This window comes from Thamnophis sirtalis, unplaced genomic scaffold, assembly GCF_051295495.1.
Source record: "Thamnophis sirtalis isolate CommonGarterSnake01/CBP01778 unplaced genomic scaffold, rThaSir2_p1.2 scaffold_14, whole genome shotgun sequence".
NCBI classification, from domain to species: domain Eukaryota; kingdom Metazoa; phylum Chordata; class Lepidosauria; order Squamata; family Natricidae; genus Thamnophis; species Thamnophis sirtalis.
The window spans coordinates 5,653,161-5,671,022 of record NW_028261394.1 but is presented as its reverse complement, the minus strand read 5'-3'; the positions used below and the strand labels follow the sequence as shown (position 1 = coordinate 5,671,022).

The 17,862-nt window shown below is 46.1% G+C and overlaps 1 protein-coding gene across 3 annotated transcripts in view; it reads right to left on the bottom strand.

Moving 5' to 3' along the window:
• Positions 1-520: 520 nt before the first annotated feature.
• The window catches only part of PRKAR1B (protein kinase cAMP-dependent type I regulatory subunit beta), a 105,118-nt gene continuing 87,776 nt past the window's right edge, over positions 521-17,862 (bottom strand). For all 3 annotated transcript variants that reach the window (XM_087728649.1, XM_087728648.1, XM_087728650.1), the window contains 2 exons: positions 4,954-5,035; positions 521-3,215 (listed from right to left, as the gene is read on the bottom strand). In XM_087728649.1, coding sequence (XP_087584775.1) covers positions 3,043-3,215; positions 4,954-5,035 — 255 coding nt within the window. In that variant the 3' untranslated portion in view covers positions 521-3,042. The remainder of the gene's footprint in view (positions 3,216-4,953; positions 5,036-17,862) is intronic.

The window sequence follows — 17,862 nt, the reverse complement described above, 5'->3', positions numbered from 1 at the left end:
AGATTTCACAGTATCCCTCCCCCTGGAGTGAGGGGGGAAGAGAATGGAGATTTCACAGTATCCTTTCCATTAGAGTGAAGAGGGAAGGGAAGGGAAATTTCACAGTATCCTTCCCCTTAGAGTGAGGAGGGAAGGGAAGGGAAGGGAGATTTCACAGTATCCTTCCCCCTGGAGTGAGGAGGGAAGGGAAGAGAGATTTCACAGTATCCTTCCCCTGGAGTGAGGAGGGAAGGGAATGGAGATTTCACAGTATCCTTCCCCTGGAGTGAGGAGGGAAGGGAAGAGAGATTTTACAGTATCCTTCCCCCTGGAGTGAGGAGGGAAGGGAATGGAGATTTTACAGTATCCTTCCCCCTAGAGTGGGGAGAGAAGGGAAGAGAGATTTCACAGTATCCTTCCCCTGGAGTGAGGAGGGAGGGAATGGAGATTTCACAGTATCCTTCCCCTGCCATGCCCACCAAGCCACACAATGCCCAAAGAACCAGAAGTAAAAAAAAATTGAATCCCACCACTGGAGCACTTCTGAAGTTCTAGGAATTTTATTCACGTCCCCATCCGGTCACCTTAAAAAGACAGGGGAATGCTGTTCCATTTCCAATGGCGGCTTCTTCTCCATCAGAAGAATGAGCATAACAATTACAAAGTCATTCGGGCCAAAGAATAGAATGCAACCCACAAAGATTAGGCGGGCCCAGGTCACAGGGAAATAAATAATACTGCACTATCCAAAATGAAGACTGCATCCAAATGTGGAAGAGACCAGGCCCCCTACCTGTACTAACAGGTCCAGAAAGAGCCATTTGAAACCCAGCATCTTCTCTCCTTACCTGGTACCCTTCTTCAACTAGAAGGATGTTTCTTCTAATCTTGGTTCTCCTCTCTATTTTATCCATGATTCCATGCTCTAAGGCAGTGTTTCTCAACCTTGGCAACTTGAAGATGTCCGGACTTCAACTCCCAGAATTCCCCAGCCAGCGAATGCTGGCTGGGGGATTCTGGGAGTTGAAGTCCAGACATCTTCAAGTTGCCAAGGTTGAGAAACACTGCTCTAAGGTGACAGAGAAAGAGAGTGGACTTTCTCCAGCATCCTTAAAGAATATTACTACCCCTGTTTCCTTGAAAATAGGACCCCGTCATATATATTTTTGCCACCACAAAATGAACCAGGTCTTATTTTCAGGGGGGGATGCCATCCACTAAATGTTCCGGGACTGGATATCATCAGCCAGCTGAAAATTTTGAAAAACCGCAATCCTATGGCAATAGGATTGGGAAGGGATGCCTAAATTAATTCTCCACGGATTTTGCAATTCAACCCAGGTTTCCATCAATTTTAGTAGTGTCCCTTCTTCCATCTTTGAAGAATTTTTTTTTTTTAATATCTATAAAACTCTAGTCCTGGAGCTGAGACTTTAGATTCTCTAGACCCTGAGGCCAATGGCCCTCAACCATATGGCAGTGATCAAAGATTGACTACGTATTTCTCCAGTCACAATTATTTAGCTTCCCCCCATGCATCGCAACAGGGTAAGCAAAATGAATGGTGTAAACAAATATTAACTGCAAAGAAAAGCTTTCTTTAAAAAATACACAGAGAATGGAATACTGACACGTTTTACAGGAAACAGATTTTACATTATATGTGTGGATTGATTGATTGATTGATTGATTGATTGATTGACGGACTGATTGATTGATTGAGGTATGCCAATGTTCTTCAACTTGGCTGTTTTAAGATTGTGTGGACTTCAACTCCCAGAATCCTCAGCCAGCGTAAAGTTGAAGCGTACACATCTTAAAAGTTGGGAAAACACTGTTGGAGACTAATTTTACCCTGGTTTGGTGCTAGCTGAGTATCTCAAGTGGCCAAGGTGGTTCCTTCAAGTCAATGTCAACCAGATAGAGGACGGATGACTTGATGCCCAATGGGGCTTCATCACAATTCCTTCCAGGTCAAATGTCTCCATTTGCTTTTAATAGACTTTCAATGGCCTATCAACAGCATGCAGACAATAACAATCAAAGAAAAAGGGTTGGCTTTCTCTTGAGGTCAAACTCAACTGAAGACATTTTATTCTTTCCCGTTGGGCATTTCATCGTTTTTACCTTAAAGGTAAAGGTTCCCCTCGCACATGTGCTAGTCGTTCCCGACTCTAGGGGGCGGTGCTCATCTCCGTTTCAAAGCCGAAGAGCCAGCGCTGTCCGAAGACGTCTCCGTGGTCATGTGGCCGGCATGACTCAACTTCCGAAGGCGCACGGAACGCTGTTCCCTTCCCACCAAAGGTGGTTCCTATTTTTCTACTTGCATTTTTAGGTGCTTTCGAACTGCTAGGTTGGCAGAAGCTGGGACAAGTCACGGGAGCTCACTCCGTTATGCGGCGCTAGGGATTCGAACCGCCGAACCGCCGACCTTTCTGATCGACAAGCTCAGGGTCTTAGCCACTGAGCCACCTTCGGTCAGCTTTAAAATGGCTATTTGGGGCAATGTCTGGAAGTCTTAATGGGCTAGATCTGCAATGCTACCTGGGGCCATGGGGCCATCAATGCCCAATCATCACATGGGTTATGTAGTCTCGCTAGATGAGAATGTTCCAAACGAGTGAGCACCCTACGTTGTTCTAGAGAAGTGAGAGTTGGACGTAGTTTGTCAGGAGAAATAAAAGTTGAGGCACACAGGAAAGTGGTTTCTGCACTGCACAGTGAAAAGATCTGGAAATGTTACATGGGGTGGTGGGAAGTTTGGAGAAACCAGGGAGGCATAAATCTGGAGTTTAACTCAAAGTGCAGAACGATAAAATCTAACGTTTTCCATAAAATCACTGACAACCAGCTACCTGCTGTCTTCTTAACAATACACAGCGATTGAACATCTAATGCACGGGACGTCAACACTGAAAAACATCTGCGTAAAATAAATGTGCCTCTGCTTTCCTTCGTAAAGCTACGAACCACCACAGATCTCTTTCTTTCTTTCTTTCTTTCCTTTTTTTTTTTTTTTTAAGTGCACAAGTTTAAACGTAAAAGGATGAGCCAAAGAGGGCTCTAGACCGTGAGAGAGATGAAACTGTTGTATCTCTGGATGTTCCTCTTGAGGATTTCGGAGCAAGGGCCCAGGACGCGTTCGAAGCGGGGGCGGTCCAGCTTCACGCACTTCAAGGGGCCGCGGGCCACCACCGTAGCGGCCCTGGGCCTGTTGAGCAGGAGGGCGATCTCCCCTGGGAAAGTGGGAAGAAAAAAGTAGCGTCACCATCTTCGTACCCATCTGGAGAACACGCTTTGATCTCGGGCTCCTATCATTAGCGATTTCCAGATCGGGAATTTAGCAGGCAATTATTCCGCCCTATTTGGCAAAACTGAGCAGGATACCCGGACACCATCCTTAAAATACATTACGGAAGAACGAGTGGAACAATTTGAGAAGGATCGCTTATCTTGAAATTCCTATTATCTTGACCCCTATTTCAGGGTTCCCCAAACTTTTGGACCTCAGGGGCCGCTCAATTCATAATTTTAAATCCCGCGGACCACTAATACGATCTGCCTAAGGAAAGGGAGGGCGGGCGTGGCTAGTTAGTCGTGTGACTGGGTGGGCGTGGCCAACTCGATGCCACTCACGTCGAAGGGCGCCTTGCCAATCTCTACTTGCCCCTCCCCTCCCAGCCCCTCCTCGCCTGCCCGCCCGGGCTCCTTAGGGCCCCAACAGGAAGCCGTTGCTGGAGCTAAGCAGCCACCAGGAGAAAGAGTTGGCCAAACAGCTCAGTTCAACTTGGATCGGACTGAGAAGGAGGCTCAGCAGAAGCACCTCACTGAGGACTAGGAGCATGGGCTTTCCAAGCAGAGGGAAGACCTGCGGGAGTGCAAGGCCAGGTGCCGGCGCCTGGAGGCTCAGTGGACTGAGATGGTCAGCCAGTTCCAGGCCATGATGCAGTCCCACTGGAACGAGGCCCTCCGGCTCTTTGCCAACAGCGGTGCTTCCCTCCAGCCTTCGCCCAAAGCCCCCCACTTTGAAGCAGACCCCAAGTCAGAATTTCTGCCCCCCTCCGACCTGCACAAAAAGACCCCCGAAGGGGGAGACTCTCTGCAGCAACACAAGCGTTCATTGCACGTATCCATCCCAGGGGCCGTAGTTTGAGGACCCCGGATTTAGTGCAATATAAAAAGTGCAAATATTTTATCTTGTAGACCACCAAAATTTCCCCACGGACCACCAGTGGTCCACGGACCACAAGTTGGTGACCTCTCACCTATCCCCCTTTTCCTTTCTGAGCCAATAAGTCTGATTTCTTCTCAGTCGTCCGTGCTGAGGTCTTCTCCTCAATTTTCTCCTCTGAGCTATTCATTGCTTCCTTATTAACATTTCTCCTCATCAGAGGATATTGTAGCAGATCAAAGAATGCCTATCTAACATTGCCTTGCGCACGGTCTAAAACTTTTACCTTAGATGTTGCCCTTGATATCTAACACGAATATGGAGTTCTGCAAGTGAGGTGGGTGAAATTTCCCATAATTCCCAACTGCTGTGGTTGGGATAGGACACATCTATAACCCCCCGTCCCCCCCCAACCTCCATAATGACTTGGAAAGGTGATTGAAAGCTCTCTGGATCCAAGAGGGGATCAGAAGACCCCCTAAACCACAGGTGGGATTCACTTACCTGCTCTACCGGTTTGCAAATCGGAGCACGTGGGCCTCGTCTGCGCATGCGCAGTGGTCGTACATTATATTGGGGCGGGGGGGCGGAGCCTCCCGCAGCCACCACTTCCGGTTCCCCCGAAACGGAGAGAACCGGCTGGATACTACCTCTGCCCAACAAGGGATGTGCTACTCTACAATTCCAGCAATCGCCGAAAAGTGCATTTGTGAACGCCATGTGTAGACACACCCAATTCTCCCATAAATGCCAACGCTGACATTCATCGGTGTTTCTGAACCGTTCCATTCCACGGAGCTTACCAAAATAATCGGATGGCCCCAGGCGTCCAACTTCTACATATTCCTCTTTGTCGGACCTACGCTGAAGGACGGAAGCCGTGCCCTAGAAGAGAAGGCCAAAAGGATCAAGTACATATCACCAAAACACCACATTCCTTGGGTTTTTACATTGGGGGAGTGGCCATTTCAGACATGCAGAAGGGCTTCTTCTATTGAACAATGTGTCTCAGGGCTCGAAATAGCATCCAAAAGTAAATCAGTTCAAGGCGACGTAGGGTAGAGTAGAATAGAATAACAGAGTTGGAAGGGGACCTTGGAGGTCTTCTAGCCCAACCCCCTGCTTAGGCAGGAAACCCAACACCACTTCAGACAAAGGGTTGTCCAATCTCTTTTTAGAAACTTCCAGTGTTGGAGCATGTAAAACTTCTGGAGGCAAGTGATTAATTGTTCTGTCAGGAAATTTCTCCTTGGTTTTTTAGACCACCCGACTCTTAAATTTAGTGATTTGTTACTCGTCTGCAGGCCAAAGACCCCCTTAACAGTATGCTTGGGAGTCCCGAGAGGAGGAGCCAACATCGCGACGATACATCGTGCGGACTCGACAGTCCGAGTCCGCCGATGGCACTTTTTCCCCTGGAAGGTCCAGTAGGACCTAAACCGTCCCAAAGAGATGAAGGCAGCAAAACTAAACCAGATGATTTGGCAGAGAGCACAGCAATCCCTGTTTTAAGCCAGGTTTATCCAACCATGGCACACTCCTTTCAAAAACAGCTCCAAAGATATCCCCCGTTTAGAGTTTAGAGTAATTTATTTATATGCCGCCCTTTTCCCTGAGGGGATTCAGGGCAGCTTACAACTCGAAAAGGAGGGGGAAACAAACAATTAACACATAAGACAATACATCATTAAAAGCACAACATTCATACTATTCGGGTGGGTTACAGTCTTTAACCCCAGGCCTGACGGGATAGCCAGTTTTTAAGGGCTGTGCGGAAGGTCTGGAGGGTGGTGAGGGTACGAATCTCCACGGGGAGATCGTTCCACAGGGTCGGAGCTGCCACCAAGAAGGCTCTCCTCCGCGTAGTTGCCAGTCGACATTGACCGGCAGATGGGACTCGGAGGAGGCCTAATCGATGGGATCTAATTGGTCGGGTGGAGGTAATTGGCAGTAGGCGGTCTCTCAAGTACCCAGATCCACTACCATGAAGGGCTTTGTAGGTGACAAGTAGCACCTTGAAGCGCACCCGGAGATCGACCGGTAGCCAGTGCAGCTCACGGAGGATAGGTGTTATGTGGGTGAAGTGAGGTGCACCCACAATCGCTCGCGCGGCGGCATTCTGGACTAGCTGAAGTCGCCGAATACTCTTCAAGGGCAGCCCCATGTAGAGCACATTGCAGTACTCCAGCCTAGATATCGATGGGAAAACCTGGACTCCTTCTGCGCCCTTAATAAACTTATTTCATTTAAAGGCGGCTAACGACTGAAATCATTAATCCTGGGGAAATCAGGAGACTAAGAGGCACATGGGATCTGATTCTCACCTGGTGGGCCAATCTCTGAAACACAGATGCAGGCAAACACAGAGCCCATATCTGAAATATTTATTGCCTTGTAAAATACGGCTTCAGAAGGGGTTGTAAATTCCTACGGGAGACATTTCACTTCATCTCGAGTATCCGAAGTGTGGCATCACCAAGCCAGTTTTTCTCCCGTATTGTCACTCTGTCGAACATCTAATACCCACAGCGCTGTCTCAGGCCTAAAGATATTTACTCATGTAGTAGGCTGTGTTGCTATTATCCTCATTTTCTCTACTTTCTTCTTCTATTGCCATCCTATGATTTATTACTACTTGTTTGCATGTTATGATTAATGGTTACAACTCGGATTTATGATGTATGACCAATTACTCTGTTGTTTGCATGTGCACTGATTGCTTCTGGAAAGGGGACAAATTCCTGGTGTGTCCAATCACACTTGGCCAATAAAGAATTCCCTTCTCTTCTCTTCTTTCCTCTTCTCCATCCTTCCTTTTTCTCTTCCCTTCTTCTCTTCCCTTCTCTTCTATTATCCATCCTTCCTTTTCCTCTTCTCTCCCCTCCCTTCCCCTTCCATTCCATTCTCAATAGATTCTCTTCCCTTCCCTTCCATTCCTTTCCCTCCCCTCCCCTCCCTGTACTATTTTCTATTTTATTTTCTATTCTTTCCTATTCTAATTTCTATTCTAGTTTTTATTCTATTTTCTATTCTATTCTATTTTCTGTTCTATTTTCTATTCTATTCTATTTTCTATTCTTTCTATTCTATTTTCTATTCTATTTCCTATTCTATTTCCTATTCTAATTTCTATTCTAGTTTTTATCCTATTTTCTATTCTATTCTATTTTCTATTCTTTCTATTCTATTTTCTATTCTATTTTCTATTCTATTTTCTATTCTAGTTTTTATTCTATTTTCTATTCTATTCTATTTTCTATTTTCTATTTTCTATTTTCTATTCTATTCTATTTCCTATTCTATTTTCTATTCTATTTCCTATTCTAATTTCTGTTCTAGTTTTTATTCTATTTTCTATTCTATTCTATTTTCTGTTCTATTTTCTATTCTATTCTATTTTCTATTCTTTCTATTCTATTTTCTATTCTATTTTCTATTCTGTTTCCTATTCTATTTCCTATTCTAATTTCTATTCTAGTTTTTATCCTATTTTCTATTCTATTCTATTTCCTATTCTAATTTCTATTCTAGTTTTTATTCTATTTTCTATTCTATTTTCTATTCTATTCTATTTTCTGTTATATTTTCTATTCTATTCTATTTTCTATTCTTTCTATTCTATTTTCTATCCTATTTTCTATCCTATTTTCTATTCTATTTCCTAGTCTAATTTCTATTCTAGTTTTTATTCTATTTTCTATTCTATTTATTTTCTATTCTATTTCCTATTCCATTTTCTATTCTAGTTTTTATTCTATTTTCTATTCTATTCTATTTTCTGTTATATTTTCTATTCTGTTTTCTATTCTTTCTATTCTATTTTCTGTTATATTTTCTATTCTATTTTCTATCCTTATTCTTATTCTATTCTTATGACAATATTATTATTTGCACAAGCTATCACCACTGTACCAGCAAATCATTAGGGATCTTGTGAGATTGCTGTCTGGTTATGAAAATGTGACCTTGGAGGTTTGGGGCAGAGAAAGATTCTGAATCCCCAATCAGTGGCTAAGGCAGAGTATTATTTTCTAGGTCAACTCCTGTCATTCTCACCACCCGGAGCTCAGATTGGCTCAGTCCAGAAGTGGAAATAATAACCGTTCCGAAGAACTGTTTTTAGAAATTCCTGGGATCAGAAAAGATTTATTGCTTTGACGACCAAACATTTATTAGCCTGAGGAGTGATTTCTCAGCCCAAGAACTGTTGCGAGGTCAAATCTCCTTCTGAAATTTGTTAAGACATCAGGAATCTGAATAATGCAAATTCAACATCTCTCGAGATCAGGCTGCTCACCAGCATTCGGTCTGAAGAAAGCATTTCCAAATCCTGAAGTCAACCGAAATATCCCATTAATGTTTGAAATCAGTGAAGGAGGAACGGTTTTATTTTTCCAAGAAAACTTCAGTCAACCTGGTTAGTAATGAAGGAGGCTGAGAGGTGTAGCTAGGCCTTCTACCCTAGGAAACTCATTTTTTAGATGGATATAATTAGTGAATCAAAGGGGCACGGTGGCTCAGTGGCTAAGACGCTGAGCTTCTCGATCAGAAAGGTTGGCAGTTCGGCCGTTCGAATCCCTAGCGCCGTGTAACGGAGTGAGCTCCTGTTATTCATCCCAGCTTCTGCCAACCTAGCAGTTCGAAAGCATGTAAAAAAATGCAAGTAGAAAAATAGGAGCCACCTTTGGTGGGAAGGGAACAGCGTTCCGTGCGCCTTTGGCCTTTAGTCATGACGGCCACATGACCACAGAGACGTCTTCAGACAGCGCTGCCTCTTCAGCACTTTGAAATGGAGATGAGCACCGCCCCCTAGAGTCGGGAACAACTAACACATATGTGCAAGGGGAACCTTTACTTTTTTAATTAGTGAATTTGGGCATGTTTATGCTAATTATTTCTCCTTTCTACCAACACTCCTAGGAGATTAGAAGAGATTCTTCCAAGAGTTTAAGGGGGTATAATCTTTCCTGCCATTCCCCCCCCCTCCCCGCACAACCCTTTGAAGTAGGTTAGGCTGAGCAAGACGTTCTGATCCAGCGTACAAGAAGGTTCGATGTGGCTGAAGGTGGACATGGACCTCTGTCTCCAAAGGTCTTCCAAGGAGCTTTCTATGTGGCTAAGGGTTGACTTGAATCTGCATCTCCCAAGGTTATTCAAGGAGATTCTGTAGGACTGAGGTGGACCTGGACCTGCATCTCCCAAAGTCATTCAAGCAGCATCTGATGGTGGGCATGGACCTGTGTCTCCCAAGGTCATCCAAGGAGCTTCTGTAGGATTGAAGGCAAACTTGGATCTGCCTCTCCCAAGGTCATCCAAGGAGCTTCTGTAGGATTGAGGGCAGACTTGGATCTGCATCTCCCAAGGTCATCCAAGGAGCTTCTGTAGGATTGAGGGTAGACTTGGATCTGCCTCTCTCAAGGTCATCCAAGGAGCTTCTGTAGGATTGAGGGCAGACTTGGATCTGCCTCTCTCAAGGTCATCCAAGGAGCTTCTGTAGCATTGAGGGCAGACTTGGATCTGCCTCTCTCAAGGTCATTCAAGGAGCTTCTGTAGGATTGAGGGCAGACTTGGATCTGCCTCTCTCAAGGTCATCCAAGGAGCTTCTAAAGGATTGAGGGCAGACTTGGATCTGCTTCTCCCAAGGTCATCCAAGGAGCTTCTGTAGGATTGGGGGCATACTTGGATCTGCGTCTCCCAAGGAGCTTCTGTAGGATTGGGGGCAGACTTGGATCTGCATCTCCCAAGGTCATCCAAGGAGCTTCTGTAGGATTGAAGGCAAACTTGTATCTGCCTCTCTCAAGGTCATCCAAGGAGCTTCTGTAGGATTGAAGGAAAACTTGGATCTGCGTCTCCCAAGGTCATCCAAGGAGCTTCTGTAGGATTGAGGGCAAACTTGGATCTGCGTCTCCCAAGGTCCTCCAAGGAGCTTCTGTAGGATTGAGGGCAGACTTGGATCTGCATCTCCCAAGGTCATCCAAGGAGCTTCTGTAGGATTGAGGGCAAACTTGGATCTGCATCATCCAACAAGCTTCTGTAGGATTGAGGGCAAACTTGGATCTGCGTCTCCCAAGGTCATCCAAGGAGCTTCTGTGTAGTGAAGGGTGGACTTAACTCTGTATCTCCGCGGTTCTGGTCTAATGCTTTCAACACCAAACCACATGGCTCTCTATTACTGAACAATTGACTAAACACACTATGGAAAAATAAGTTGTGTTCTTTTTAAATGCCCAATTCTATCTTAGCTTGAGCCAAGCAGAAGCAAACTTCAAGTCACATCAAATCCAATGGAAATTGCTGTTGGCTGTAGCAGCTGGACCAAATCCAAGAAGAAGAACATCAACAAGAAGAAAACCAACCCATTCAGCTTGCAAATGTTCAGTCCTTTCGCTCACGTGCCGGATAATTTACCAGAAATGGATGAAGCCTCAATAGTCAGCATTAGCTTTATTCCTACCAGTGGCTGAAGCTCAAGCCATCAGAATTACAAGTTTGGGAACAGTGACCCCCTAATTGCTCCAGCAGATGCTCTAGGACTCAACCCAAACTCAAGGTGATGTTTTGAAAACCCTTTTTTTAAAAAAAAATGTTTTGGAAAGGCAGAGCAGCTGGTTTTCATTTAAACTCCACACCAGGATAATTTGGAGCACGTTCCGTTCGATTTCGCTGGTCTTTGCTTCGCAAACACACTCCCGGTTTTGGCCTGCGATATTCATCACACACAGACACACACACCCCGTTGAACGGAGTCTCCTGAACGGGCCTCAGGATTTGGGTTTCAAAAGTAAGCCCTTTCTTGGAGCGATGTCCACCAATCTATTCCTGCGACTCTTGGTTCGCCAAAATTAATTGGACAACGGCGGGATGAAAGAAATTTGGTTCGGCTTGGAGAGGCACCACTGTTCAAAGCAACAGGAAGGACGGGTGATTTCTCCACTCAAATATAAACGATGTGGCTCTGGAAAACCACATGTTCCTGCCTCAAATACCAGCCAGATCCTGAAAAGTCAGGACCTCTAGACTTTGTTTCTTCCCGAGAAATTCCTAAGAAGCCCACATTAGCTCATCTTGACTGTATAACAAAACAGAATTCAAGAGTATATAGTGTAACTACTCAACAGTAGTAACTGGGAGAGGGATCTTGGAGTCCTAGTGGACAAACCGTTTAAATAGGAGCCAGCCGTGTGCAGCAGCCAACACAGTTCTTGGCTGCATAAACAGAGGGATGGAATCAAGATCACGCGAAGTGTTGATACCACTTTATAAGGCCTTGGTAAGGCCATACTTGGAATAGGGCACCCAGTTTTGGTTGCCATGATATAAGAAAGATATGGAGATTCTAGAAAGAGTGCAGAGAAGAGCAACAAAGAGGATTGGGGAACTGGAGGCTAAAACATACGAAGAACGGTTGCTGGAACTGGGTATGTCTAGTTTGATGAAAAGAAGGACCAGGGGAGACATGATAGCAGTCTTCCAATATCTCAGGGTTAGCCACAAAGAAGAGAGAGTCAAGCTATTCTCCAAAGCACCTGAGGGTAGGACAAGGAGCAATGGGTAGAAGCTAATCAAGGAGAGAAGCAACTTAGAACTAAGGAGAAATTTCCTGACAGTCAGAACAATGAATCAGTGGAACAACTTGCCTCCAGAAGTTGTGAATGCTCCAACACTGGAAGTTTTTAAGAAGAAACCGGACAGCCACTTGTCTGGAATGGTACAGGGTCTCTCTCCTGCTTGAACAGAGGATTGGACTAAAAGACCTCCAAGGTCCGTTCCAGATCTGTTATTCTATTATTCAGTTGCCCAAAGAAAGAAACACCTGGTTCTCCTTGATCAGATTTGGTCAAATGACCTTCTCTCAACCCCAGAAGGACTTCTGACTCATCTTACTTGCTGGATTAACCAATTTAGGAAGAAGGAGCAGAAGGTAGTTTGTGAAGTCCATCTGCATCTTGGCCCATTCTTGCCTAACTAGGAGATGATGCTGACCCAACCACCCTTTTGCATCCTCTCCAACCTTTGTCAGGAGGACTTCTTGCCAGAAAAACCTCCTCCTCCCTTGGGAGGAAGGAGAACAAAGCAACAGAGTTAGCTCACTGGCTCTGTTTGGGGAGGCCCAGAAATAGCCACCAGAACAGAAAAGGAAGAAAAGGGAGAAATGCCTCTCAGGATGACAATACATCAAGGCTGGAGTGTAGCAAAAACAGCTCACCCACAGAGCATTTCCGAAAGGTCCGTGAAAGGGCAGGGTTACCGCTCTGGCGCAACTCCATTCCACGGGCTATTAATCACCAGGAAATGCCTTCTCCTCGATCCTTTCCCCAACTACAAATCAAGGAAGGGGAAGGGGAAGGAAACCAGCCTGCTACTGTAATGGGACTGAATGGGACAACTCACCACAACTAACATGGTCAACAAGTCACGGCCAACTCCCCCTAGCCAATTCCCCATGGTCAACTAGCCATGGCCAATTCCCCAAAGCCAACTCAACATGGCCAACTTATCATGGTCAACTAGCCATGGCCAATTCCCCATAGTCAACTCAACAGAGGCCAAATCACCATGGTCAACTATTCATGGCCAATTTCCCACGGCCAACTTAACCTGGCCAAATCACCATGGTCAACTAGCCATGGCCAATTTCCCACGGCCAACTTAACATGGCCAAATCACCATGGTCAACTAGCCATGGCCAATTTCCCACGGCCAACTCAACATGGCCAAATCACCATGGTCAACTAGCCATGGCCAATTTCCCACGGCCAACTCAACATGGCCAAATCACCATGGTCAACTATTCATGGCCAATTTCCCACGGCCAATTCAACATGGCCAAATCACCATGGTCAACTAGCCATGGCCAATTTCCCACGGCCAACTTAACATGGCCAAATCACCATGGTCAACTAGCCATGGCCAATTTCCCACAGCCAATGTAACATGGCCAAATCACCATGGTCAACTATTCATGGCCAATTCCCCACGGCCAACTCATCATGGCCAAATCACCATGATCAACTATTCATGGCCAATTTCGCATGCACAAAACATTAAAAAGGGGGAGGGGGAAACCATGCTGCCCCCACCAGGGAACTGGTTTGGAAACTTGGCAGGTTTGGCCAAACTGTAGCATTTTTACTACCAGTTCAGGCAAACTGGCCCAAACATTTCACCCCTGATTCAAATCTCAACTTCCCGCTGATTTCTCAAACCGGTTCCGCTGGGATAAACTCTTGACCCTCAAGACAGGAAGAAAAAAGTCCACTTCCGAGAGAAAGCTTCTCGGAATAAAATCTCCCAACAGCCTCCAAACCAGAGCTGAGAAATGTAGTTGGGGAACCGGCAAAATGTGGTCTTCGCCACATCGCTGCGCTCCGTCGACACCGCGGATCGAGCCCTGAAAGGTATTTTGAGCATCCAAGTGCCCAAACAACCATCTTAACATGCGTCCTGATACAGTGTTTTTTTTTTCCCCGTGCCAAGCCAGTGGCCCCAAGTCAGGAAAAGCTCCTCGTTCCTCCTTCGCACATGCCAGCAAACAAAGGCTATAAAACCAGGGAGGAGGGGAGCGAGGCGGGCCGCCGAGGGATGGCAGGGTGGAAATGTTGCATTTTAAAGATGTTTTGCCCAAGACAAAGCGTCCCATTCTCTGGGTTTTCTCTGAAGCCAGGAAATGTCCACTGAACAGTCAACATTGAGAAAGAAGAGGAGAGGGGGGGGGAGGAAAGAAGTTGCCCACAAGAATAGCGTATTCATCATCGCCTCTGCAGAGTTGGAACTGACCTTCACAGTTACCGTGTTGGGAGCGCAGACGCGCCCGCACGAGAGCTGCCAGCCTCACCCCCGCGCCAAGGGAGCAAGGCCGAATGCAAAGAATTGGAAGGGGTTCCCCCCCCAAAAAAAATCCTATGAAAAGTAGCTGAGTAGAACATCTCAGCTCCTCCTCCTCCCTTCCGTGCGACATGGAGAGAAACACCAGTCACCGAAAGGCCGTTAAGAGTTGCGGTCAAGTTCCAACTTTGGTACATGACTCTTGGGCATGGATGAGGGAAAAAACCAACCCGTGTCTTTGTGGGGGGCGGAGGGCCTGGCTGCGGATGGGCAATGGGGGCTCATCGGCCACAGTTGGCCAACGTTTTGCTGGATTGGGCACCCCCCAAAAATGTATGATGCTTTTGACAGGGTGGAGCGAGCCGGTTGGACAGAATTCATGGGGACGTTCCAATCGGCAGCGGCTGGAATGAGAAAGAGGCCTTTTGCCCTTTCAGAAGGAATAAAGAAAAGTCTATCTGAGAAGTTTTGGGGGAAGAGGGGAAGGATGGCATTGTTTTGAAGCAGGATGGAGAACTTCCAAGGATATCTAGAGATCATCAGTTGGGGCCAGATTGGAAGCCAGAGAGAAAAGGGATGGCTTCAACCATTTGGGACTGTGGCCCTGTGGTTCCTGGATGGCCACCACTCTCTCTCGAACCTTCGACCTCTGCGGAGGACTCACCCAACTTACTTGAAATGCTTTCTTTCGGAGAAACAAGTGAGAACAGAGTGACAGTGTTGGAAGGGACCTTGGAGGTCTTCTAGTTCAACTCCCTGCTTAGGCAGGAAACCCTATACCGTTTCAGACACATGGTTGTCCAATCTCTTCATGTGTTGGAGCACTCACAACTTCTGGAGTCTTCCCACTGATTAATTGTTCTCGCTGTCAGGAAATTTGTCCTCAGTTCTAAGTTGCATCTCTCCTTGATTAGTTTCCACCCTTGATTCTTGTCCTACCCTCAGGCGCCTTGGAGAACAGTTTGACTCCCTCTTTTTTGGGGCAACCCCTGAGATATTGAAAGACTGCTATCATGTCTCCCCTGGTCCTTTTTTTCATTAAACTAGACATACCCAGTTCCTGCAACCGTTCTTTATATGTTTTAGTCTCCAGTCCCCTAATCCTCTTTGTTGCTCTTCTCTGCCCTCTTTCCAGAGTCTCCACATCTCTTTTACATTGGGGTGACCAAAACTGGATGGAGTATTCCAAGTGTGGCCTTCCCAAGGCCTTATAAAGTGGCATTAACACTTCACGTGATCTTGATTCGATCCCTCTGTTGATGCAGCCTAGAACTGTGCTGGCTTTTTTGTGTGAGAAACTTGAGTAAGGCAAGAATCCTCTAAACCAGCAGCATAAAGAATCAGGGTTTATGTTTCAACGAAGATGGAGACATATTAACCCCTAGTCCAGGTCTCCTTAGAGGGTGTGTGGAGTAGGAACTACCCAAAGTATCTTTCTGGAGAATTCTGGGAGTTGGAAGTCCACGGGTCTTAAAGTTGCCAAGATTGGGCCCTTCTGGTTTAAACTCTTGCCCTTTAATTCATCTCCTCTTCTTGGGAATTAATGGCCTCCACACGTGGCACGACAAAACCGCGCTCGTCAAAATAGCGGCGACAAAACCGCATTGCTAAAGCCGCGACGTCATCACCGCGGCAACAACAGTGCGGCGACAGAAGGGCGCTTTAAAACAGCGCGGCGGCAGAAAGCCGATTTAAGTTAAGGTAAGGGTTAGGATTAGGTTTAGGGGTTTGGTTTAGGGTTAGATTTAGGTTTAGGTTTAGGTTTAGGGTTAGGTTTAGGTTTAGGTTTAGGGTTAGGGTTAGGTTTAGGGTTAGGTTTAGGGTTAGGGTTAGGTTTAGGGTTAGGTTTAGGGTTAGGTTTAGGTTTAGGGTTAGGTTTAGGGTTAGGTTTAGGGTTAGTGTTAGGGTTAGGGTGCTGAGTGCTTCGGAAGGCACGGATTTGCCCTCCGCGGTTATGTCGTCGCGCTAGGGTCGCCTTTTTCCTTAGCGCTTCGGACGGCGCGGATTTGCCCTCTGCGCTTATGTCGGCGCGGATAAGGGCTTCGCGGTATTGTGGGTGAACCGCCTCCACAACTTCTCTTCTTGGAATCTCATTGCTCATCGGGATCGTCCTTCCATATCAAGGAGGGAACAGCCTGGTTTGCCCCTATGAAACTGGGCGAGGAAGGAGGTCTTCGGAAATGCCCCAGGAACAGGCCAGATGGGTTATCAAAATAACCCAGAATAACTTGGGCTGGGGGAGACCCTGGGAAGAAACCTAAACCAAACATCTCACATCGCCTCCGAAAAAAAGAGGGGGGAGTGGGCTGGGTGGGATCCAGGCCTTCTCAAAAGTCAAATCTAAGGGCACGACAGGAAATCATTTACTAGGGACAAGTGCTAGAAACTGGGGGAAACAGAGGCCAGTTGAGATATCTGATCTAAGGACGGGCGTTTGTTGACTTAGGATGCAGGGATCACTTGAAAGGCTGCTGGGTTCCTGAGAGGTTGGGAGGCCCCCTCCGCTTCCCAAAATAAAAATAAAACAAAATAAAAAGGTGGCCTGAGAAGAGACTGGTGCTTACGGCTCCTTGGCAATCGTGTTCATCTCTCCTGTTTAATCATTAATCCCGCTTTATTTCTTCGAGAGATTTATCCTCAAACAGAGCACAGGAGAGCCGGGCTCTGACTTGGCTGATCTCCCCTAGACGATGTTTGTTTTGAGATTTACAGATTGGCTTGGTACAGGTTTGGGTTAAATGTTAAGAGGAGTGTGAAAGATAAAGTCCCTTCCTTCCTTCCTTCCTTCCTTCCTTCCTTCCTTCCTTCCTTCCTTCCTTCCTTCCTTCCTCCGTTCCATTTTCTTTCTTCTGTTTTCTTCCTTTCCCTTCCTCCTTCCTTCCTTTTCTCTCCATCCCCTTCACCTATCTACCTTCCTTCCTTCTGTCCATGTTTTCTTTCTTCTACTCCTTTCTTCCCTTCCCTTTTCTTCTCTTTCCCCTTCATTCCTTCCCTACTTCTTTCCTGTCTCCATACCTCTATTTTTTCTTTCTTTCCTTTTCCCCTTCCTTCCTTTTCTCTCCAACCCCTTGACCTACCTATCTTCCTTCCTTCTATCCATGTTTTCTTTCTACTCCTGTCTTTCCTTCCCTTCCCCTTTCTTCTTTCCCCTTCATTCCTTCCCTACTTTCTTCTTGTCTCCATCCCTCTATTTTTTCTTCTTTCTTCCCTTCCCTTTCCCCTTCCTTTTCTCTCCATCCCCTTGACCTACCTATCTTCCTTCCTTCTATCCGTGTTTTCTTTCTTCTGCTTCTTTCTTCCCTTCCCTTTTCTTCTCTTTCCCTTTCATTCTTCCCTTCCTGTCTCCATCCCTCTATTTTCTTTCTTCACTTCTCTTTCCTTTCCTATTCCTTCCTTCCTTTTCTTTCCATCCACTTGACCTTCCTTCCTCCCCAGTGGTGGGATTCAAAAATGTTTACTACTGCTTCTGTTGCGTGGCTTGGTGGGCGTGGCAGGGGAAGGATACTGTCAAATCTCCATTCCCTCCCCACTCCAGGGGAAGGATACTGCAAAATTCCCATTTCCTCCCAATTAGCAGGCAGAGAAAAGATGGGGATGGAACCAGTCGGAAGTGGTATTTATCGGTTCTCCGAACTACTCAAAATTTCCGCTACTGCTACTGGTTCTCCAGAACTGGTCAGAAACTGCTGAATACCACCTCTGTTCGTTCGTTCGTTCGTTCGTTCCTTCCTTCCTTCCTTCCTTCCTTCCTCATATTATCATTTGAAACAGGATATAATCACCCATACACACCCAGCACCATGTAAAAAAATTTTTACAAGCCCAATGGACCTCACACTTCACTGAAGACAAGAAAAACCCAGATTTATAATCCACATTACTCAAGA